Genomic DNA, 24,518 nt, shown 5'->3' with positions numbered 1-24,518 from the left:
CCTCAAGGGCAGCCAAAGGTGAGAGCTTAGGGCCTTTTTAAGTGTTTCCTGAGCATTCTCACAGCCCTAGGCATGCACACAATCCTAGTCATGCATATTACCCTTTAGATTCCCAGGAATATATCAGAGCCTTCAGAGGCCCTATGGAGATCTCATTCTTCAGCAGGGCTGGAACAAGGGTGCTCCAAAAAGCTGAGGGATTTTTGACCTTTTGAATGCTATGGGGAGCTATTGGTGAAATTTAATGCAAGGAAGAGGCATGACGGTATTTGTATAACAGAAAGAAATCTTTGCCAATGAAGTGCGGCACATGCATTGAAGGGGCACAAACTGAAGGCATGGAGATCAAGATTATTGCTGTATTCTAGGAGAAAAAGTAATGAAGGTTTGAGTTAAGGTTTTAGTAGAAAGAATGGAGAAAGGGGAGTAGTAGATTGGTAAAGCCATTATACAGATTAGACGCTTCATGATTTCTAGGGTGATTAATTGGGAGGCAAGTGGAAACAGGCGAGGAAGAGGAAGTGTCTACTCTCAGGTCTGGTTAGGTCAACTATTTGGAGAATGGGGTCATGCACCAAAAAAAGTAAATAGAGGCACAGAAATGGATCCAAATATAATTAAGATTACCTATGATTAAAATCGTCTATGTATTTTTTAGATAGAAATGGAGTCTCTTTGAGAGGGAAATTGTGTAATTGTGCCATTCGAATAGCTTTGGATTCCAATGCTGTAGTCCCTCCTTCCCCTTCATCGAGTTGATTCATCACCATTCTTGATTTAGGGATGCTTTAAAGATGTTTGTTATTTGGGACAGATTTGGAAAGTGAACCGGACTTGGTAAACATGCTGTCTTAAACAGAGCCTGTACCTAAGTGTCATACAAACTGGTCAATACTCTTCTTGGGTGGCTTTGCTCTCTGAAAACCTAACACAGGGCAGATATGGGTAAAACTTCGTTGAGGCTAACTACAAAGAGTAACATGAGTACATGATTTGTTAAACTCTGAATTAAATAGAGCTTAAAACAGGTAGTTTTTAACATTTGGGAAATGTTGGTGTTCCTTGAAATTCAATCCTTGCAAAGCCGTAAAAGGTAGGTAGACTATCCGGTGGAAAAGGGCATCTGACTGATTCCCGCCTTTTTCACACCCCTACCCTTTGTCTTTTGCAAATATAGATGAGCAAATATAAAATAGATCCTTTTAGTTTTGTGTAGGGCCGCGGTGCACACCAAAACGAAAGGGGTTTCTGGTCTGTGCAAGCGGGCAGTCTCTCTGCTAGCGAGTCGCCTCCCCGGACCGGGCAGGCCGGCGTCCCAGGTCTCGGCTGCCGCCCGAGCGCGCAGAGGTGGGAGAGAAAGGTTGGGGGAGAGAAAGGAGGCTGTCGCTGGCGCGGAGCGGCCCCCGCGCTCACTTCCGCCCGGGAATCCCAGCCTGGGCCGGCGAGGCGGGCGGCCCGCTCCGTCTGCCCGGGGTATCCTCCTGGGACGCTCGCCCGGCTCCCGAGTCGTCTCCGATTGGCCGTCGGGGGAACGGAAGCCGAGGCAGGGCGGTGAACCCGGAAGTGCTTCGCGGCGGAGGCCCGGGCAACTCTTTTGAATGGAATCGGGCTGATTCATCGCCGGTTCGCGGAGCCAGCGCCGGGCGAGTCTGACCCGCAGCCGCAGCCGCCTCCGCGTCACCCTAGCAGGAAGACCAGGTCCAGACCACGGCCTTCTGCGCCCTCCCGCCTTCAGGTAAGACGGCGCCGGCAGGCCCCGGAGCTCCGCGAGTGCAGCCGCGTAGGCCTCTGCCAGCGCCGTGCTTTCCTGAGTCACGTTGCCCAACCTAGTCGCCACCGGAGGCCGGGCCCGAGGGAGGAGCCCAGGCGCCTTGGTCCTGTCGCGGGCCGCCGGGGGCTGTGGCTGCCTTGGGTCTGGATGTTGCCTTCCTCCAGATGTTTCTGCTCCCCTGACTTCGCCCTGCCTGGGGACCGGGACAAGCCCTGTTCATGGTCTGTACTTGTCTGCGCTGTATTGATAGTCACTTCTGCACTGGTAGCACTTTAAAGCAGACAGAGGAAACGTGAGTTCAAAATGAAATTTCCCATTTAATGCATGTTTACTTTATTACTTGCCCTTTTCATAGGCCTTGACTTCTCTTACGGGTAGGTGTTCGACTCCTTTCAAAAAGCAGACAGCAATGCAGAGACGCAATCTGGTTTATAACTTTGAGAATCTTCAAAACAAAGTGTGGTTATTTCTGCTCTGCCGTTTAACTTACTTTTAGTTTGTCCTGATTGAATAGTTTTTGACGAGTTGATTATATTCCTCTTTTCATTACATTAGAAATTTGCTAGTCTCTGTACCTCTTGGGAACCTAACTTTTCCTCTGGGATGTTACTTTGTGTCTATCAAGAGAAGAAAAATATAAATTTGTGGCAAGAATTTGAGTATAAATATAGTGCAAATGAAAACTTACTGAAGTTAAAATGGTAACCAAAAGTTGATGAAGGATTTCATGGAAAAGGAAAGGAAGAGGCTTTAGAAATAAGCATAGAAATGCAGTTCTAAGGTGAAAATGATTTTTTTCCCTTGCTCACAAAAGCATGTTTTTAGTGCCACTGACAATGTTTATGAGTAAAGCCAAAGACAACCACTGGTAATGCTGAAATAACAAAAAATAACTGAATACAATTTTGATGGAGATGATTAAAATAATGGCGGCCTTCTTGTCATGTAAGGCTAACAGCTGGTTCATTTAAAGTTTAAATTGTATGGTTTAAACAAATTTACGTGGGTTATTGTGCATTTAAAGAGATAAGTTAATGTCATAGAATTCACTGCAGTAAAGATGTGTTTTAGTGAAATGGAAGTTAATTAAAATCTGAGTATTGTCTTGAATTTGTCTCAGAACCAAATTACATCCATCCAACAGAATAAAGTTTCGAAGCCATGATCTTTCAATGAAGCCTCACCTGTTGAGTTTGGGAGATTTTTTTCCCCCCAAGGTTCTTGGTAAATAATTCATTGCTCTTCTCATTTAAAAGCTGCATTTTAACCGCTTTGACATGGGTTTATCCTATTTCTATACTTGTAAACCTTGTGTTTAGTATCTAAGTTCAGTATCTATGTTTGCAAATCAGTAAGAAGGAGCAGTTGTGCTTTTGTTTTCAGTTGTATAGAAATGTTTGTACCATAATTCAGTGTCCACCTGTGAAAGCCTTACCAGAATACTTACGTAATTTATTACTCATGAACTTGTCATATACCCAATTTGTTGCACTCATTTGACATTTATATTCTGCTTTACGATACTTTGGTGTCCTCATGTGTAAAATGAGAATTGGATTAAATAATTTCCTCTGGTTCTAAGATAATAATGATAACAACAGTTACTGAGTACCTATATGTTCCAGGCACTGTATTAGGTGCTGTGTATTTTTTTTTAACAACAGACTTGCAAACTGGGTATTACCCCCATTTTATAGATCAGGCCTAGAGTCTTGAGGATGACTTGTTCCGGATCATACAGAGAGTAGGTGGTGAGCCAGGATTCAAATATAGGTCTGATTCCCTCCAGAGACTTTGCAGCTCTACCTTGCTATCCTTTCACTTGTGTATTTTTCATGGGTTTATATAATGCCTCCCCAGATAATTGTAAATTCTTTCAGTGAAAGTCACTAAGTGTCTTTGTGGCTGTATTTCTGTACCACCTTGTATACAAGGTAGTACAGGTTTCCCCCCCCTACCCAAAAGTTGAGTTTATGCCACTTCACTTTTATGAAAGAATTACATTAGTACCTGTTTTCCTAACAGAAAGAAATCCAAAGAGCATTTTTGCTTTTATGAGATGGTAATTGCTCTTCACTTCATTGCCATTTCTGCTTCTGAAAAGTTTCATAGGAACGCTCTGCTGTTGGATAGTGGGGAAAACCTACATTTAATAAATGTTTTACTTGAATGCTGTAATTAGGAGACAGCACAAGAAGATACTATAGTTCCATCCTCACTGTTCTAAACTGGGGAAAATCCTTCAAAATCCTATTTATGTAATTAAGTTTAATGTTGAGTCTGTTTCTTCCACTGAAGAAAGCCTGTAAGAAAGTGAAATAAGTTACTAATTCCCACAAATTAGAGAGCATAGGAATTAGAAACACATCACAAATATGGAGTCGTTTAAAAAAATTAACATCAGTCTGAGAAGTAATGGTTTTTAACTGCAGTATGATTTAAGGAGTAAAAAATGAAAAATGAACTAAGAAATGGAATGATAAACCTGAACAGCTAAGGGCTTCATGATTTTGTTCGAATTTTATGAATTACTGGGAAGCCAGTGTACCTTGTGAAAAGGTTGAAAAGAAATAAAAATTGTCACATTCCAAATTCAGATTAAAATACTGAAGGATCTGTTTTTAGAGTTATTCATGGTTCCATCCATTTCCTGTAAATATTTCAAAATTGAATTCAAATTCCAATGGGAACACAATCTAACTATATCAGGTTCTAATCAGATGTTAATTCAGTTGGTAAATAAAGTGGAAAACCAAACATTTGAACATAATAATACTTATTTTGTACTGTTTTTACCAAAAGGATTCTAAACATTACTGTATGTAGGACATATTAGGTATAGTGAAATACATTATTCATATCTGATAATGTTTTAAGTAAAGTTAATCATATGAATGAGCTCTTGAGTCCTCTGCTTTTTGATAGGTGTAAAAACTTGGTTTAGATCTATAGACCTTTTGTATTAACTTTTCTTTCTGAGAATTGGTAGTAGTCTTTTTATGTTATAGCATACCACTTAAATTTTATGAATTCCTTTGTTAAATTCTGGAAAGTGCAAGTCCTTCCCCTCCAGTGTGATTCATTTAATACTGTGGAATATACCAGTTGTTTTGAAAGTCACTAAGTGGCAAACGGGGAAAACTGTGTGGGGTGAACTGTTGCTCTGCTCATGGAATAGTGGTGCTGATGACAGCAGCTAGCATTCGCTGTTCACTACCTGTATGCCACACACTGTGTTCACTGCTGCTTAGGTCCTGTGTCTTCTTTAATCTTCTAAATGACTCTGTGTGATGGAGGCTATCCTCATCCCCATTTTGTAGATGAGGAAACTGAGGCTGAGAGAGGTAACTGACTTACATACACAGAACTAATAAATATTAAAGCCAGGATTTGAATCCTGGCACTTGGACTGCAGAGTCATAGCTCTTAACCCTCATATACCAAGAAAAATAGTCATTACCATTTACTGTCTGGGTCCAGTGGACCTTTTAAAAATTCTTATGCCTTTCATTCATTTTATGAATAGTTTACAGAAGTAACAATACAGGGATACTAAAAAACAACTACATTAGAAATGTTATTGAAGCTTAAACATAGCAAGGGCAGTTTTTAATTCTGTCTTTTCCTGGTTTTGAAGGTATCTGTTCTCAAAATGGACAACATCCTTTGAATGTAATTGATTGCTCATCATGCATGAAGTGGAGCTATCCACCTTACAGATCATCTCCACGTTTTAAATACGCCTCTAACAGAAATAATTATTTCTTCTGGTTCTTGCACTTGCAAAACTTTGTATGTGTCTTGAAATATGAATGACATAAAATTAACCATTTTAACCATTTTTGGATGTACAGTTCAGTGGCATTAAGTATATTCACATTGTTGTGCAGCCATCACCACCATCCTTCTCCAGAACTTTTTCATCTTCCCAGTGCAATACTTTTGAAAACATTGACAGGTCGTAATTTTGTTAAAGAGAGAAAGGATATTATCTTTGTTCACAGAACGTTTTTATTTTTAGATTTATAAATACCAATTAGACTTAGTCCAATGATTTTTTTTCATTTCTACATTATTTATTTCCTTCATTTACCTTTGTGTACACTTCAGTGTTTGTCCACATGTAAACTGTGTCAACATTATAAAAGCTAATAGAATATGTCACATATCTCTTTAGCAAAACAGGTTCTTGTTGTAGAAGAATAAAAGTCCTTGTTGAATACCTAAATGGATGAGAATTCTTTTTTGGTCTTGGAAATAGATTGTTTTATTCATTGATCCTTTTAAAAAAACATGTTGAGGGCAAATTCACGTAACGTGGAATCACCCGTCTTAAAGTGAATAATTCAGTGTCACTTAGTACATTCACAGTGTTGTGCTGTTAATCACTCTACCTAGTTCAAAGACATATCCATCATTCTGAAGTAAAATCTCTTAGTCATTAAGCAGTTTCTCCATTTTACTCCCTCCCTCCAGCCCTCGGCAACCATCAGTATATAGGCGATTAAGTTTTGGGGGCGTCAGCTCCCCCAAAGAAGTTATATGTGGATTTTGAACTGCGCAGGGGGTTGGTGCCTCTATCGCTCATGATGCTCAGGGGTCAGCTGTACTTGTTTTGAAGACCTGTTTTCAGTTCTTTTGGATACATACTTGGGAATGAAATTGCTGGGCCTTTTGGTAGTTCTGTGTTGAACTTCTTGAAGAGGTCCCAAACTGTTTCCAGCTTTCATTTGTTTTTAAATTTGAGAAAATCAATCTAGGATACTATTATCTGAAGTTGCAAAGTCAGTTCGTTTATGTAAGTGGTTTTCAACTGGGAGTCACTTTGCCCTTCCAGGAGACGTCTGGCAAATGTCTGGACACATTTTTGATTATCGTAACTGGGTAGGTGCTACTGGCATTTAGTGGGTGGAGGCTAGGGATGCTTCTAAAAACCCTAACTCTAATGCACAAGACAGCCCCCAGTAACAAAAAATTACTTGGTTCTGAATGTCAGTAGTGCCAGAGAAACCCTGGCTTACACAAAACATCAATTATATTGTCATTATTAAAGACTAGAGTGCTGGTACTTGTTTATTTACATTTCCCATGTGATTCTCTAATAATTGTGAAACTTGTTTTCTCTGTCAGTTCTGTCATTATGGGTAGAATATGAAAAATTATGAGTTGTCAGCTGTGTTCAATGAAAGTTAAAAAAGACTACAAAGGTGATGCCTTCAGAGATTTTATATCTCCCAGAAAGATGAAGCAATGCTTTGGGCAGCAGAATAAATACTGAAGGATAATGCAGTAGCTGTAATGTATTTCACTATTGCACCATTTTGGACAATTTGTATCATTCTTCTCGTTTCTTGTTACTTTAGTCTTTTTTGGCATCATTGGGGATAATTGATTAAGAAATGATGAATTAAGTCCTAGGTTATGAAATAGCAAACTTTCAAGATACAGGAAAAAATGACATCACTAAGATTCAATAATATGTCATAGATTTGTAATAACGTACAATGGACCTATATGGTAATTGCTTAGTAGAATGAATTTTGTTGTATTTAAAAATAGTCCGTTTTTTCTTTGTTCTTTGAAATATTTCTAGAAAGAGTAAAACTCATGCAAGTCAATCCTTATATATAATTAGAACTGCTGAAAAGAGAAATTTAAAGAAAATTTGGATACATGGTTAATCACTATGCTGTATAGCTCCCCAGGATGGTATTTCATTCTATATTCTCTAGGAATGGTGATTAAAAATCAGTTTTGCTTTCTATTTCATTTTTGGGAATTTTGCTTCTTTTAAAGCTGTTGGCATATTTTCTTCCTTAGTTCTCAAATTAATAATATTGTATTTTATTTTTTTAGGAAAGAGAGAAATAAAAATAATTGGGAAAAATTACACCTGCCAGTATTAGCAAGAGCTTAACTTAAGAAGAAATTTGTCAAACTCAGCAAACTGAAGCTTAACACCACAAGAATTGTAGTTACTGACCAGGTGAGAATTATGAATGTATTTTACTTTTACCTATTCTTTCAGGATATGATATAAAGATGTTATGAAATGTATCATTTCTAATATACATCAAATTATAAAAGTGTGATAGATAACCAGATTTAAGGGCTCATGAAGTCATTTATATAACTAGCATTTTTTCTGTCTGCTTTCTATACACTTAAAAAAAAAGTGTGATTTAGAACATTTATCAATATATTCCATTTCCAAATGTTAATATTTTTAGTAAATCTCATTAGCTTACCTTAAATGTTTTAGTTCATTAAACATTTTTCCCTGTTTGCTGAGACATCTAATTTTGCTAAAAACACAAATTTGACCTGCCAGATTTTCTTTCCCTCTGCTTCCCATGTTTTCATATATATTCACAGCATCTGGAGTCTGTGTAAGTTATCAGAAACAACACAGGGGGAGGAGATAAACTGAACACATCTGGGAACTGACTTTGGCCTAGAGTATATATATAATGTCTAAAGTAAACTGCATGTTAGTTTTTGTTTGTTTATTTTCATTTGTTCTTTAAATTTGCAAGCTTGAAATGGTCCAAAAGAAATTTTTTTTCCTTTGTAATGTCTTCTAGAGAAATGTGTTTAATATTTGTGATATACAGGTCTTTGTTTCTTGTTTTTTTTTTTCTGTCTGTAGCCTTTAAAAAGTACTATGTATTGAATGCCGTATTTGAGTGGAGGGATTTTAATGAGAATTTAATGGAGATTTTATCTGTAAATGTTGCTGTTAGGAGGATGAGTTAAGGTTGTAAAGCAGAAATTTTGTCTAGACTAGCTTTTCTTATGTGACTTTTCATTTTTTTAAGTGAGTTTATCTATTGTAAATCTCACAGAGTTGTTGAGTGAAACACGCTCGACACAAAAAGTATGTGATTTTGTTTATTTAAAATTCAGTAACAGCAAAACTAATCTATGCTGTTAGAAGTTGGAATTCTGCCTTTCCAGGACAGTGGGAAGTGGGAAGGGGGCATGAGACGTGTTCTTCAGTGGAGGTAATGCTCTGTTTCCTCATTGAGGTGGTGGTTATGGGGATGTGTTCACTTTGTGAAGATTCCATGGCTGTGTCATTTGTGTACTTTTCTATATGTGGAGTTTGCGAGATTATAACATAAAGATTCATACAATTAAATTGTTTGCAGGATGTAATACACGTGATCAGGCAGTAGTGTAATGATCAGAAGTTCATTATTGGGTTTTAGTTCGCATAACAGTTCTTACCAGTAAAACACCTTGGACGAATGACTAGGTTAATCTGCTGTGTTTAAATTAGAAAATAAATTGTAATACCATTTTCTAAAGCATTCTCTTAGGAAGAAGAGGAATTTTAAGACATAATAGCATTTTCAAGTAGAAAAAATTCTTCATTGTCATGTTCATTTAGTTCTGATATTAATTTTGATAATTTAATTACTCCTTTTTGTGTATTTGAGGCCATATTAGTACCATTGCTATTTCTTTGATTTTTTCTGTGAGTTTTTCAAGCTTACAAGAATGTTTTCTGTAGTATTTCCAGACATAAAAAGGAAATCAGATTAATAATTCAAAGTTAATCCTCTTTGTATAAATAACTCTAGAATTTTAATTAAGAACAGCAGCTGAAATTCCTTAGTGAAAAAGGTACATATCTCCACAACACTTGAAATAACACAAAATACTTGTGAGGTTCTAGAACACTATCTTAATGCACTTAATGTTTATAATATTTCTTTTGTATAATGAGTTCATTTTTTAAAAGCCTTTGATGCTAATTCAGAGATCCATAATCTGCTCACAATGTCTTTCACATGTAGTTTTGATGGTAACTGACAACCTGTAAGTTAATTAGCACAGAACTTACTAATGAGGATGTTAAAATTTAATTTAAAAGTGAGGATTTTTATTTGTACACTCTGGACAAATTGAAGGAAATTCAATCATACATATGATAAGCGTTTCAGGCACTCTTTCCTCATTCAGGTACTTTATTAGATAACAATAAGAAAATATAATTAACTTAATGATAGCAAAGTTTTGAAAGTATGCTAAGATTGCTTGTCTTTAAAACGGGGATAACCCAAAACCAAAGCAGTAAAATAAGGTCTGTTAATTAGCATGGAAGACAGCTTCTTGAATTAATATGTGGTGTTAATTAACAGGAAGTCTGATGTTGTGTTGTAATTACCACCAATATTTTTGACATACTGAGTGACTGAAGGTGAATTATATAGATAGCAATTGAGTAAACACTTTGGTGCTTAGGAACGTTTTCCTTTGTTTCTGTTTTCTAGAAATATGGACAGACTTCTTAGACTTGGAGGAGGTATGCCTGGACTGGGCCAGGTTAGTATATGGACTCTCAGTATTTCTGTGTGTAAACTACAAGCCTTTCTCTAGTTACCCAAACAGAAAGAAATCACTACCAAGAAAACTGATTCACAGATAACCTCATGGTAAGAAGCTTACCTTATAACTGGTTGCTGAATTGCAACCCTGAATAACATGTGGAGAACATCTTCTATTTTAATTTAATTTTCTCCTAGGGATCAGAATTTTCTCTTTACTTTGATTTAAAGTTTTGAGATATAAGATTTTCAAACTTGTCTTTTAGTAAAAAAAAGTACTGATTATCTTACTTCTGGGTTTACATCCAGTGTAGACTTTAGATGTGACACATGAAAAAGTAAACACGGCATACTCTTGGCAAGATCCAGAAAACTGACCCATAGAATGTTTGTATGTATAGTCTTAATACTGATAAATGCCTTTTAGTAATTATGATGATACATGAGTGAATTAATGAAAAAAAGAGGTTTTTTTTACATGGTTTCTTTTATATTCTTATTAAAACTAAATGAGTTTTCAGTTGTTTTGTATTACCATTTATCCTGTTCCATGCTGTTGGGCAAATATTTTCTAGCTAGATTTCTATCTGAGGGTGTTCTCTTTTCAGCTAAAGAAGAAATTTCTGCCTCTCTTGAGCTCTACACTGATTATTTTCCCAGTCCTCCATTCACAAAAGAGATGACTGTTGTTCCTTTCCTTAGACTTTCGTGTAATGTATTAATTTATGTATTCGCAAATTTGGGGAATATTTTTATAACTCACCTTTAGAACCCTTTTAATTACCAGCTCTCCTTCATTTCCATATCACTATCAATGAGTTTGTCTTCCTTCATTCAAAATAGTCTGTATTTTGTGTAAGAAATTCGTTTTGTGTGAGATTTAATAAACGTTTCAGTGTGCAGGCACTTTTACAAGAGTTTCTTGATTAAGTCTGTCATGGTTTTTGACAAACGTTTTCCTTCTACAAAGTTGAAATGGATTTGTGATTCTGTATTGCCTTCTTGTATCTAGACTTCAGTTATTTTTGTTTACTTTTGTAAGTTTTGAGTGTTTCTCATGTTCCTTTACTGTCAGCCTGTTCATGATTCTTCATTTTATGAGATCTGTGTAATCCATTCTCTTAAGAGGCCAAAGCTGCTTCCATATTTTAAACATTCTAGATAGCTTCTATAATTTCCCTAATTTATTCTGAAATTAACAATTACAATGTTAAGGCCTATAAAAGTGTCAAGTGAGCTGAGGTCGTAGGTAGGTACTGCAAATTACAGGTAAAGATGTTGCCTTAGTAGAATTCTTAAGGGAAGTTGTACATATTTAAATATCAGAATAACATTCCTTAAGCATTCAATTCAATAAATAATATATCCATGCTGGGATATTGCTAGACATGAAATAATGGTTGTATTTACTGACCACAAATTGAGCTCCATCATATCTCAATGACCAGTGCAAGTCTTTGCACTAAGTGGAAAACTAAGTTGGTTTAATAGCCTCTTCTCAGTTTCTGAAAATTTTGTCAGCCCTTGTGGCCTCAGTCTGTATTCTTATTTGAACTTAAAAATATGTTGCTCGAGTACCTACTATTTCATGTGTATGTGCTTCACTTTCCCAATTAGATGACAAATTCTCAATGGAATAATTTGTGGGGTTCTTGTTTCTGTGATATCTCCTTTATCAAATACTAGATACTCAATGCTTATAATTTTTTTCTAAAATTTCATTTTACTCCTGTTCTAGACTAATTTGACAAATACAGTGTTAATTCTGCAATGAATGTCAAGTGTATTGTTTTTTTTAATAAACAGGAATAAAATGTTAAGTGTATTGTTTATTTTTAATAAGTCAAAGATTTTTGGGTTGATAATAGCTACTTTTTCCATTAGATAGTACATAGTAACCAGTAAGAGAAGAGGAGATATAAGTTGTTTTATCCCTCCAAAAATCAGTGGGAAATGTTACTATCTTACCACTTAATGGAAAAGGCAGAATTTCCTCATAAATAGGGGTAGTTAACTTGCTCCGTAAGTTTGAAGATGGCCCTTTTAAAACATGGGAATAGAAGTACAGCAGGGTTCCCCATCCATTCTAAGGACTCTTACTAAATTTTGCTAAATGTAAGTGACCTTTCTCTTTTCCAGAATTTCTCTTGAATCCTTTCTTATCTCCACTGACCCCTTTCTCTGCTTATAAAGATGTTTAAGTATCTTGTATCCAAAATGTGGCAAAACTTCACTGTATCCTGCCATTGAAATTTTTCTTCCATTTATTCCTAGGATTGCTGACATAATGACTTACACTCACATATTCTGCCTCCTTACCTTCATTAACACTCTTGCAATTATATTCTGGCCTCCTCCTCTGTTACCCTACTGGAATTGCTTATATTGCCAAGCCTATTGGCCTACTTTTAGTTCTCTTTTAACTAGATTTCAGTGTTTCACGCTGTTCACAATGTCTTTCTTAAAACTTTCTCTTCCATTAACTTTATCACAGTACTTTTTCCTAGTTCTTCATTGTGGTGTCCATACCTACAAAACAATTTAAAGCTTTATTTTTTTAATACTACATTTTTAAGTGTTAATACTTGAAAAGTGATAGGCTAAAATAATTAAGTCTGTACATAATCCCATACACTATAACTTGTCAATAGTTTAAAGCAGAAACAGATGTTTTATTAGAACTATTAAAATACGTTAATCAGTTGCTTTAAATTTCAAATGGGTCTTTTAAATTTACTTTGCTAAAGTGCTTATGAACTAGAAATTGCTCAAAGAAGTGAGATGACTGGATTAGAAGCATTTACTGCTGTAATTTGGCTACTTGATTGTCTTTATAATTATTCCAGTTTAGGTCTTGGCAACTAAACTGTTTCCAAAAGCAGTGAAGACAAAACCCAAGAGATGGGCCTAGCCAAAGCATACTGTCTAGTCTTTACAAGTATTAGTTTAAGTCTTGTAGTCCCATTTTAGCTTTAGAAACAGTTAAGGTAAGCCTTAAAAATAAATGATTTCCTATAGCATCTTACTACACTGATGGACAGTGACAGTAATGGGGTATGTGGAGGGGACTTGATAATAGGGCGAGTCTAGTAACCATAATGTTGTTCAAGTAATTGTACATTAACAATATCAAAATAAATAAATATGTTAAAAAATAGATAAACAAATTCTTAAAGAAGTCAGTGGCATTTGTTATCTTGTTTTGTATTTGACTTTGTTAGGCAACTGTTTTGAGTTTCTGTGAATCGGGTTTTGTGCTAAGGGATTATAATACCAAGGTAAACAAGGACATCATTATTTAACCTAGGGACTGTACATTCTGTTAGACGCACAGCAATTATGTTTTAAGTGCCTGGCACATATTAACTACGTTGAATGAGTATTAGTGCTCATTATAAATAATGTGACTTCTAAGTATAGTGGATTTAGGGTTTACTTTTTTCCAAGAAAAGGAAAATCAGACTAAATTAAAGAGATGATGTTTAAGTTAAGTTTTGAAATATATACCAAGACATATTCAGAAAGGCTGGAGAATAGGTGATGTGAGAGGAAATAATGGGAAAAGAGGCTGGTATATGAGTTTGGAGTAGATTATGAAAGAGTAAATGTCATTCTTAGTGATTTTTACTTTTCTCCTCAGGCATTATAGTTTCATGATTTTTTCAGCAGCAGTGAGATAATTCGATTTCTGGTTTTAAAAATAAATTGTAGTAGTTTGGAGAACAGGTAGTAGGGAAGAGATTGAAGGCAAAGTTCCCAATTATATGAAATACTTATGATTTTTAACCTTCTAGACACATAATAGGATTATACTTTTCCATCATTTTTGAAGTTAGCCTGACCATGATTTTGCTTTGACCAGTGGAATGTGAATTGGAAATAAACAGGCTTCTTTCAGGCAGAAACGTTAAAAATCAGTGTGTGACTTGCCTGCCTTGGTAAGTAAGGAAGCATGGAGCTAGAACCTCTCTTAGCTCGGTCCCTGAAAAAATGACATACAATCTACACATCAGAAATGCTGTGATTTTTGTGTGAAATGCCCTAATTTTTTGGTCTCCAGTTCTTGTTTGAATAAACATGGTGTAGGCAAAACTAAGCACATATGCAGGCCTGTGTTGCCTATGAGTTACCAGTTTGTATCTTTCTGATACAGACCTTAGTAATTTCCAGATGCAGAAACAGAGGAAAGTACTGTAGGTGAGTAATTAGAGAAGGCTTTCTGAAAGTGGTGAGATAGAAGCTACATTATGAAGGATTATTTCAGGTGGTTAGATTTTTAAAATAACTACGTGAGTTGGATATGATCTCTTTTACTGGTTGTAACTCCCAAATCCACATAGTGTATGGATATCATATGTATCTATAACTAATGACCATTTTTGTAGTTTTCTGTTATGAGTTTTAGAGTAGAAATGTCCTTTTAATTATTTGTCTTTCAGCTTTTGGTCTCATGGTTTATAGGAAGGATTAATACAACATAGCAATGGGAAAACATGATTGGAATAAATGAAGAAATAATACCATTTTCATAGATGAAGAATCAATATCACATGTTGATTCCTTCTAATTAATCATAAATGCAATTCCATTTATATAATAAAAATATTAAGCAGAATTTTCATGGAATTAGAAAACTGATTTGAAAATTCATATAGGAGAAAATAATCTAAGAATAGCAAAGAAATTCTTAGAAAGAAAAGAAGGAACTTGCTGTAGCAAATATAAAAATACTTTTAAATTCTGTATGACTCAAGTAGTGGTATATTGGTAGGGAGATGGGTAGGTCACTATAATGAAACAGAAAGCCCAGAAATAGACTCTTGCATATATGGGATCTTGATTTGTGGTAGAAATGGTATTAAAAATTAGTGGGAAAGCTTCTAATCAAAGCCTGTGGATTAAATGATGCCAAAACAAGGGTTTCTCTGTATGGTGGAAAAACTATTATTAGATTCCTCCCTTATTCTATATACAAAAATGTACACCAACTAGATTGAAGACCTGTGAAAATCAAACATAATAATTTTGGAAAGCACATTCATTAGGATGGCTGTCATCCAAAACAAACTAGCAAATAACAAATGTTGGTGATGATATAGAGAAATCGGAACCCTGTGCATTGCTGGTAGGAATATAAACTTGTATGACCTCTGTGGAAAACAGTATGGTGGTTCCTCAAAAAGTTAAACATAGAGTTACCATATGATCCAGCAATTCTATTTCTGAGTATATGCCCCAAAGAATGGAAGGCAAATTGAACTAAATATTTATATACCAGTGTTCATGGCAGTGTTATTAACAGTGGCTAAAAGGTGCAAGCAACCCCTGCCTATTGATGGAGGAATGGATAAACAAAATGTGATGTACACATACTATGGAATAGTATTCAGATTAAAAAAAGGAAATTCAGACACATGGTGCAACATGGATGAACCTTGAAGACTTTATGCTAGGTGACATAAGCCAGACACCAAATGACAAATGCTGTATGATTCCACTTACATGAGGTAGCATGGTAGTCAGATTCATAGGACAGAAAGGAGAATGGTGGCTGCCATGGGAAGGGTGGCATAGTGGAGCAGGGAGTTAGTGTTTGATGGGTACAGAGTTTCAGTTGGGGAGGTGATATGGTCCGGGAGATGGATAGTGGTGATGGTTGCATGACAGTGTGGCCACCATATTGTACAGCCCAGGCTTAGGTGACCCACACCAAATGCATGAGAAGGGAGAGAGGCAAAAGAAACTTTGACTTCATATGTAATGTTCTCTCTTTTTAATAAACAAAAAAACTAAAGCAAAAGAACAAGTCAGTGAATAATATTAAATGACATTAACTTTTAACTTTAGTATATCTTTAAAAAGCCAAAAAATAAAACAAAATTAGAAATTCATTTTAATTTACTTTGTGGTGCTTTTTCTCATGCCTTAGGCATTGCATATGCTCCTCAGTCTTGGAGTTGAAGAGGATAACTGTAGAGACTTTTCCAAAGACTAGATCATGCAGGGTCCTCGTAAAAGAGTCATTTTCGAATGAGTTGGGAAGCCTTTAGGGATTTTTTAGCAAAGTAGTTATGCTCATCAGACATATTTTTAAAGAACCTGGGTGCTCTGGAGATGAGATGTAAGAAGGCAAGAATGGAAGCAGAGATAAGAAGCTACTACAAAACTGTTTTAAAATAAATTACAGATTATGATGTTTTTATTGTATATCTACTAGAGAGATTCTGGTATAGTTTGAACCAACGTAGATTAATGTGAACAATTAATCTTTACACCTGTCACATTTGAAATAAAACCTTTATTTACAACTGGTGCAGCAGGATGAAAATGAGCAGGCATTTACTGAAGGCTTTTTATGAGTTCTCCTTATGTTCTTTGAGCTCTTTTGTCTCTTGAGTGACAATTTTTATATACTGATGGATGCTTTTGGTTACCTTTTTTTTTTCCCTTTGATTCTTTGAGTATCTATCCTGATGTGATCCTCTGAACATTTACAAAGAGCCTTTCTAAACATTGGTAGATTAATTCAGCCATTTTTCTTCCTATTAAGAAGTAGGGAAGGGTCAAGAAATTGTAATTGTTTTATTTCTTTGCTTAACTACAAATAAAATGATTTTTCTTGAGAAACAGCAGAAATACAAGATGCCTTTAATTTTTTTTCATTTGCTGCTCTTGTCATGTAATAATTTTGTTATTTTTAAAAGTATAGTTCCTAATTATTCTATTCATATACTTGAGCTGATGCAGGAAATTGAGAAAGAGGTCAGGTCAAAAGCAAGCTAATTAGAGCATACTCTTCCTGGTTGTCATTGTAGTGTAATTCTTCTGAACAAATATGAAGCCCTGTGAAAAATGCGGTGCTCCTAAGAGGTCTCAAATCTACTCTTGAGTGTTCTCAAGTAAAGGGAAACTCCTTGTGGCGGTATTAACAGTTCATCTGTGTCATTTTGCTTGAACATTGTAGTTGTGACTGGTCTTCTGAGGGGAAATGTCTTTGATACTTGTGAATGTTAAATTCTTTTTTGATAAAACGTTATTTTTTGATGTAAAATTTGAGTTCTTCAGAACAGGAGAAGCAGGGACATATTTTCAATTGTAGTGAAATTGTCTTCCAAAATTAATCACATTATGATGAAATAGAAAATCAAAATTCTGAGGAAAAATGAAATGTTAAGATTTTAAATTTGAAGTCAAGGGTATGGATCTATGACATCTGATACCATTTTTGGTAGAAAGGGTATATGGGTTGAGAAACAAGAGAAGATACCTCTATCTAATATAGGAATCTAAGATATTGCAGTGTAACTTCAGTATCCCAAATGTATGGGATGTTATAGTTGTTAAAATCCAATCTATGTCTTTTACTTCCTATCCTCAACATTGTTTTTACAAAGTTTGATTTTTTCGGTTCTATTGCTTATTTGTTCCTATAACCCTTGGGTTCCTATCTTAAATTTGAATAACGTAAATATTCAGTTCATATTTTCATTTGGACAGTTCTCTAGATATTACTCATTTCAAGTCTGGGCAGTCATGGCCAGTGTTCCCTCCCACAACCCATGTTCAGAGTGGTACTTTGTGGGATGTTACCTGGGTTGAGTGCCCTGGAAGCATGCCACCAGAGCAGGGCAAGGGTCTTCACTGGCCATCCTCCCAGTATTGCTTTTCAAATTGTTGCCAGATATTTTACAGGCTTTTTTCTCCTGGAGACTGAATACTTGTGTCTGGCACAATGGGAGGCTTTAGGGACAATACAGAGTAAATTAATCATTATGATAGACTTTTCTCATACTTGCATGTACATTTCCCCTCTTTTAACTTGATTACATTCTTATGTACCAGTGGTAGCTCTCTGTTTATTAAATTCTTTATTCCCTACTATTGTAATCACTGGAGCTGAGTAATTGGAAGCAAATACCCATCAAAAGTAGATAGTAGAATGACAAAATCTAGTTTTGGAAAAGCTCTCCTTTCTGTTTTATGGAAAAGGAGTTCTTTTACTTTATGGGAAACTTCTTCATTATTTACTAGATTACATTTTTGTTACCATTATATAGCTATATCAATATAAGGAAATAATTGTGATTTTACTTTAGTTTGCACCTGGTTCCACAGTTTCTGGCTACTATGTGCTTTCCATTTGTGGGTTCTGGTTACTATACAATTTCCTAATTTCTTTTCAATAGACCAAGTGAGATCTTCGAATATTTTATAGCACAGTCTTTCTATAAGGCTCTTCCTTGGGGGTTCCTTTGGGGACTGTGAAAATTATAGCAATATAGGAAGGTAGCCAGATACCCTGAATAGGGAATGTAATTGTCAGTGGGATCTAAAACAAATGTATGGACTCCTAGAGAACTCACATATTTTGACAGTTGTATGAGGATTCCCCTCTGGAGTTATAAGTTAGGTAAGGGAAGAGATGACAGCCAAATGGACTAATGCTGAGTGCCTCCCATGTTCTGGTGTGAGGTGTTATATCTGTTTAATCTCCTCATTTAATCCTTGCACCAATGCTACATGAGGAGGAATAATTATTTCCATATTATAGGGTCAAGTCATGGAACTAACTAGAAGTGGAGCTAGAGTTGGGACACAAGTCTTTCTGATGTCAAAGCCTATATTCTACATCAATAACACTTCTTCAGGTAGATATTATCTGTAGTGTTGTCACTGGCTACTTGCTTCATGAATTAAAAATACTGTAAGTAGTCTGGAAATTTTTATTTTTTTAATTTATTTTATTTTCTTATTTTGGTATCATTAATCTACAATTACAAGAGAAACATTATGTTTACTAGACTCCCCCCATCACCAAGTCCCCCCCACATACCCCATTACAGTCACTGTCCATCTGGAAATTTTTATTGTAAAATGTAGGTGAAGGATAAGATGCTTACTTTTTACATTTTTAGGAAACCTAACCTATTTGAGAGGGTTTCCTTTATTTTGACATGCAATACTTGGTCCATGTTTTAAGAACACTTCAGGAGTGAGTGAATATGTCATTCATTTTATTCCCTTTGATAATGTATATCTTGACATATTGTCAAGATAGAGGATACAAATAATATAACTTTTTTATTTATTTAATTTTTTTATTAAGGTATCATTGATACACACTCTTATGAAGGTCTCACATGAAAAACAATATGGTTACTACATTCACCCATATTATCAAGTCTCCCCATACCCCATTGCAGTCACTGTCCATCAGTGTAGTAAGATGCCACAGAGTCACTACTTGTCTTCTCGGTGCTACACTGTCTTCCCCATGATCCCCCCACACCGTGTGTACTAATCATAATGCCCCTCAATCCCCTTCTCCCTCCCTGCCCCCCTGCCCTCCCCCAACTCTCCCCTTTGGTAACTGCCTGTCCCTCCTTGGAGTCTGAGTCTGCTGCTGTTTTGTTCCTTCAGTTTTGCTTCATCGTTCAAATAGTGTAACTTTTCAAAGAACGTTTATATTTCTTACTCCTTTTGGTTTGTAGAACATTTTTCTTACTATTCAGAAACTGATCAGTGCTCTAAACTAACTGCCAAAATACGTTGTTTCATTAAAAAAATTATTTTGGGAAAGAGGCTTCTCTTACTAAGCTAATTTGAATGACCAGTTTTGTTGTACCTTGACTTGTAAAAAGGAAAGAAGAGGTACAGAGAGCTGTTTTATTTGAATAATAGACTTGCCAATTAGCCATCAAGTGCTTCCATCTGTGAAATTGTTGATCAGATGGGTTAGCTGGGATGTTTCCAGACTAGGGCATCATAAATGGCACTTGAAAACTGTCACTTTGACGATGAGGTTTCAAGTATTAACTGCGTGATGCTGTGGAACCTTTTTTCCTTTTGCAGTACCATGTTTTTTTAGAACATACTGATCCCACTTACGAATTCTGTGGCATCAAGAGAACTTGGGAGACCTGCCACTGATGTAAAGTTCTGCCTAGTCTGCTACTCTGGCCCGTGCTGAGATTAAACCAGAGTATTAGCAGTTTCTTTGATGGCCTTCACTGTAGTGTCAGTTGGTTGTCTTTCTGGGACAGACAGTTGATGCTCATTGCCTGTGGGCCATGGAGCCCACATTGGCAAGTGTCTTTGTACTTACCCTTTATAATAAACTTGTTTTCAGATGTCTCACTCCCTTAAATAAATGTGTAGTAGTCAAAGGCCATGTAAGTGTTGAGATTTCTACATGTAGCAGTTGCGTGGAATGAATTTAACTTCTGTCCCATAAATTTTTTAAGGACTTAAATTACTTGGTAATTATTAAATTTTATAATTTTTTAATAAGAACTTGGAAATACAAGTTTCTGGAAGTAATTGTCATATATCCCTCACTATGCAATATCTTCCCTGTTTGAGCTTATATTTTGTAGGCTGCTTTCTTTAATAAATTGACTTCCTTGAATGCTTGTGGATATGATTAAATGTTGGAGCCCCAGGTGACATTTCTATCTGATACAACTGTACTATGCTTTTCTTTTCCCACAAGCCCAGATTCTTGACATTTGGGCAGTTTTCCCGGTCACCAGTCTGTATGGGGACGAAATCATGTGCTCACCACTTTGTACACCAGTGTGGCCTTCGGTCTGGCCTGGCACGGGTCTCTGAGCTCCCCACAGTCACTGTGGAAGGCAGTATGTATTGGGCAGCGATGAAACGCCATGCCCTCAAAGTAGGCTAGATCCAAACGGTGGCTGAGGTCCGTGGAAGAGGACGAGAGAATGAGAATGCACTGTGCAGAAAGTGGGTAGTTTGGGGTTTCTTCCTATTCATGTTTCTTCCAGGGTAGATTTTCATATAGTAGCGTCATCCCCAGGCCCTTCAGTCTCCCTGAGGTGACCATCTCCCAGTGAGAGAAAAGTATCAATTCAGATGGTTGGTTGGTGGTTGTTTTGGAATACCTGACCACTGTGTCTTTTTGTTCTCAAAGGTTTGGCTGTTCCCTCTCCTAGGCAGAATGTCTAGTAGTTAATAAATAACTGATTAAGTAACAGGTTTCCATTTTACAGGTGAAAAAGTTGAGACATATGTAGCAAGTAATGAACTTGTTCATTGTAGTATGACATTTGAAGAAATATGACTTGAAAAAAAGCGATGAGCATAATTGAAAGCTCTTGCTTTGCTTTTAAGTACTTCTCTGTGGAGCGTTAAACAGAAGTGAAATAGATGTAGTAGTGTGACCTGTGCTTTCCTTCCCCAAAGAATATAACTTTACCCTGTGCCTTTTGACCACAGCCACTCTTTTCACACTTTGTAAACATTTTTCTTCTAGTGCTTTTTCTGTCCCTGTTCCCTCAGTTCCCCAGGAATAGCAACTCTGTAATGTTTTGCATTGTATTCCAAATAATGTTGTGAATAGATGAATGCTTAATGAAGTTAGCATAGTGGTCAGGAATATTTCTAGGAAGTCTTTGGAGAGAGAATTTCTCTCACTTAACCTTTATCTGTTATGCCTCAGAACTTCTGAGCCTTTTATGCTACTAATAAGCATAAATCAAGAGGCTTCTTTGGAGAACCATGGTGTTTTTAAATAGGTAGTTATTTTTAAATAGGTAGCACATGATGTTGTAGAGTTCAGAAATTAGAGCTGTAAAGACGTTGAGTAGGTGTCCTTACCGTTTGTGTCACCTTCCCTATAAACAACCACTGTCTCTGTCCTTCCAAAATACTGTGTGTCAGTGGTATCTAATAGAACTTCCAGTGAGGGTAGAAATAGATTATAGCTAGCTGCCCTGTATGGTAGCCCTAGCCACATGTGGCGATCATGAAAGCTCTTGAAATGTGGGTGGTATGACTGAAGAACTAAATGTTTAAATTTAATTTTAAGTAATGTAAGTTTAAATAGCTGCCTGTGGCCAGTGGCTACTGTATTGGACAGTGCAGTAATACATACTTAATAGAATATCCTGGAGATTGTCCCTTCCCAGATCCACACATACAAAGCTGCCTTGTTTTCTTTAAATGACTGTTTGCCATTCCATTTTAGGGATGAATGGGGATTTATTTAACCAGTTCTCTATTGATGCACACTTACATTGTCTCCTGTCTTCATATTTTCAAAAGCATGTGTACTACAACATGGTGGCTCTGAATTTAGTTGTTACCACTTAGCTTGATCACTTGGACGCATTGGCTACCTTCTTTGAGCCTTGGCTTCCTCATTTATATGGTAGGCACAGTAGTGTCCACTTTTCAGAATTAGGTGATTATTAAAAGTAGTGTAAGTAATGGACTTACAGAAGGGTGCTAGGAGCTCAAATTAGGAGTGGTAGATACTGATAGCCTTACTGTTAATTATTTTAATGAGACTGTAACAAGCCCAGAGGCCTATGTTTAATGTTGAATTGTGGCAGAACATTCAGAAGGCTTTGCTTAACCCATTTTAGGTTTGTAAGTACTGTACAGACAGTCTCCACCTTTTATTCACTTCTCTGAATTGTACATAGCCATCTGTAGATTATTTTTCATATGCTAATTTAGAACTTTTGTGTATCAGCTGGCAAACTTGTACATTTCAATTTCTTACATGGTGTCCTTCCTGTTAGCCAGTGGTAAATTTTAAGCAGGGTTACTGTATGGTTATTTTTTTTGGTAGTTGATATACAGTATTATTAATTTCAGGTGTATAACAGAGTGATTCAACATTTATATACATTACAAAATGATCACCATGATAAATCTAGCTACCAACGGTCACCATATAAACTTGGTACAATATTATTAACTATATTCCCTATGCTGTACATTGCATCCCAGTGTCTTATTTCTTTTATAACTGGAAATTTGTGCCTTTTAATCCCCTTCTCCAATTTCACCCATTCCCCACACTCTCTTCTGGCAACCACAAGGCTGTTCTCTGTATCCATGAGTCTGTTTATGTTTTGTTTTGTTTATTCATTTGTATTATTTTTTAGATTCTACATATAAGTGAAATCGTATGGTATTTGCCTTTCTTGGTCTGACTTATTTCACTTAATACTCTTGCATAATACCCTGTAGTCTATCCATGTTGTCACAAATGGCAAGAAAAAAAAAGATACTGTTTTTTATGGTTGAGTAATATTCCATTGTGTGTGTGTGTGTGTGTGTGTGTGTGTACACATATATGTGCATACATATAATATCTTTAACCATTCTTCTATTGATGAACACTTAAGTTGCTTCCAGGAAGTCTTGGCTGTTGTAAATAATGCTTCAGTGAACATACAGGTACATATATTGCTTCAAATTAGTCTTTTTGTTTTCTTTGGATAAATAACCCAGAAGTGGAATTCCTGTATCTTATGATAATTCTGTATTTTAATTTTTTGAAGGTCCTCCTTACTGTTTTCTATATCTTGGCTGCACCATTTTTCATTCCTACCAACAGTACACAAAGGTGCCCTTTTCTCCACGTCCTTGCCAACACTTACTATTTCTTGTCTTTTTGATAATAGCCATTCTTGCAGGTGTGAGGTAATATACCTCATTGTGGCTTTGATTTGCATTTCCCTGTTTATTAATGACATTGAACATCTCATGTTTCTATTGGCCATTGGTGTGTCTTGGAGAAATCTGTATTCAGGTTTTCTGCCCATTTTTTATTAGTTTGTTTTTTTGGTGTTGAGTTGTGTGAGTTCTTTCTATATTTTGGATACTGATCTTTTCCCATTCAATAAGTTACGTTTTTATTTTGTTGATGAATTCCTTCACTGTGCAGAGATTTTTAGTTTGATGTAGTCACATTGTTGTATTTTTGCTTTTGTTGTCCTTGCCTGATCCAGAAAAGTACTGCACAGACTGATGTGCAAGAGCTTACTGCCTATGCTTTCTTCTAGGAGTTTTAGGTTTCTGGTCTTACATGTAAATCTTTAAACCATTTTGAGTTAATTTTTTGTATATGGTGTGAGAAAGTTGTCCAGTTTCATTGTTTTGACTGTAGTCCAGTTTTCCCAGTACTACTTACTGAGAGGACTATCTTTTCCTTATTATATATATTTGCCTCCTTTATGGAAGATTACTTGATGGTATATAAACATGAGTTTATTTCTGGGCTCTCTGTTTTGTTCCATTGATCTGTGTGTCTGTTTTTGTGACACTACCTTACTGTTTTGATTATGTTATAGCTTTGTAGTATAGTTTGAAATAAGGGAGCATGATACCTCCAGCTTTGTTCTTTCTCAAGACTGCTTTGACTTTTGGGGATCTTTTTGTGGTCCCATACAAATTTTAGGATTATTTGTCCAAATTTTGTGAAAAATGCCATTGGTATTTTAATGGAGAATGCATTGAATCTGTAGATTGCTTTAGATAGTATACACATTTAAAAAATATGAATTCTTCCAATCCATGAACACAGTATATTTATTTGGGTCGTCTTTCACTTCTTTCATCAGTATTTTGTAGTTTTCAGAGTACAGATCTTTCACCTC

The 24,518-nt window shown here is 36.0% G+C and overlaps 1 protein-coding gene across 3 annotated transcripts in view; it reads left to right on the top strand.

Annotated features, from left to right (window-relative positions):
- Positions 1–1,588: 1,588 nt before the first annotated feature.
- The window catches only part of PSMD14 (proteasome 26S subunit, non-ATPase 14), an 85,914-nt gene continuing 62,984 nt past the window's right edge, over positions 1,589–24,518 (top strand). The window contains exons 1-3 of one of the 3 annotated variants that reach the window (XM_036884187.2): positions 1,589–1,735; positions 7,628–7,757; positions 10,051–10,102. In XM_036884187.2, the coding sequence (XP_036740082.1) occupies positions 10,055–10,102 (48 nt within the window). In that variant the 5' untranslated portion in view covers positions 1,589–1,735; positions 7,628–7,757; positions 10,051–10,054. Of the gene's footprint in view, positions 1,736–1,792; positions 2,068–7,627; positions 7,758–10,050; positions 10,103–24,518 lie in introns of those variants that run through there. The other 2 variants (XM_036884188.2, XM_057505490.1) reach the window with 2 other exon arrangements.

This window comes from Manis pentadactyla, chromosome 8 (genome assembly GCF_030020395.1).
Source record: "Manis pentadactyla isolate mManPen7 chromosome 8, mManPen7.hap1, whole genome shotgun sequence".
In the NCBI taxonomy this organism is placed as follows: Eukaryota; Metazoa; Chordata; class Mammalia; order Pholidota; family Manidae; genus Manis; species Manis pentadactyla.
This window is presented reverse-complemented; position numbering and strand designations above follow the sequence as displayed.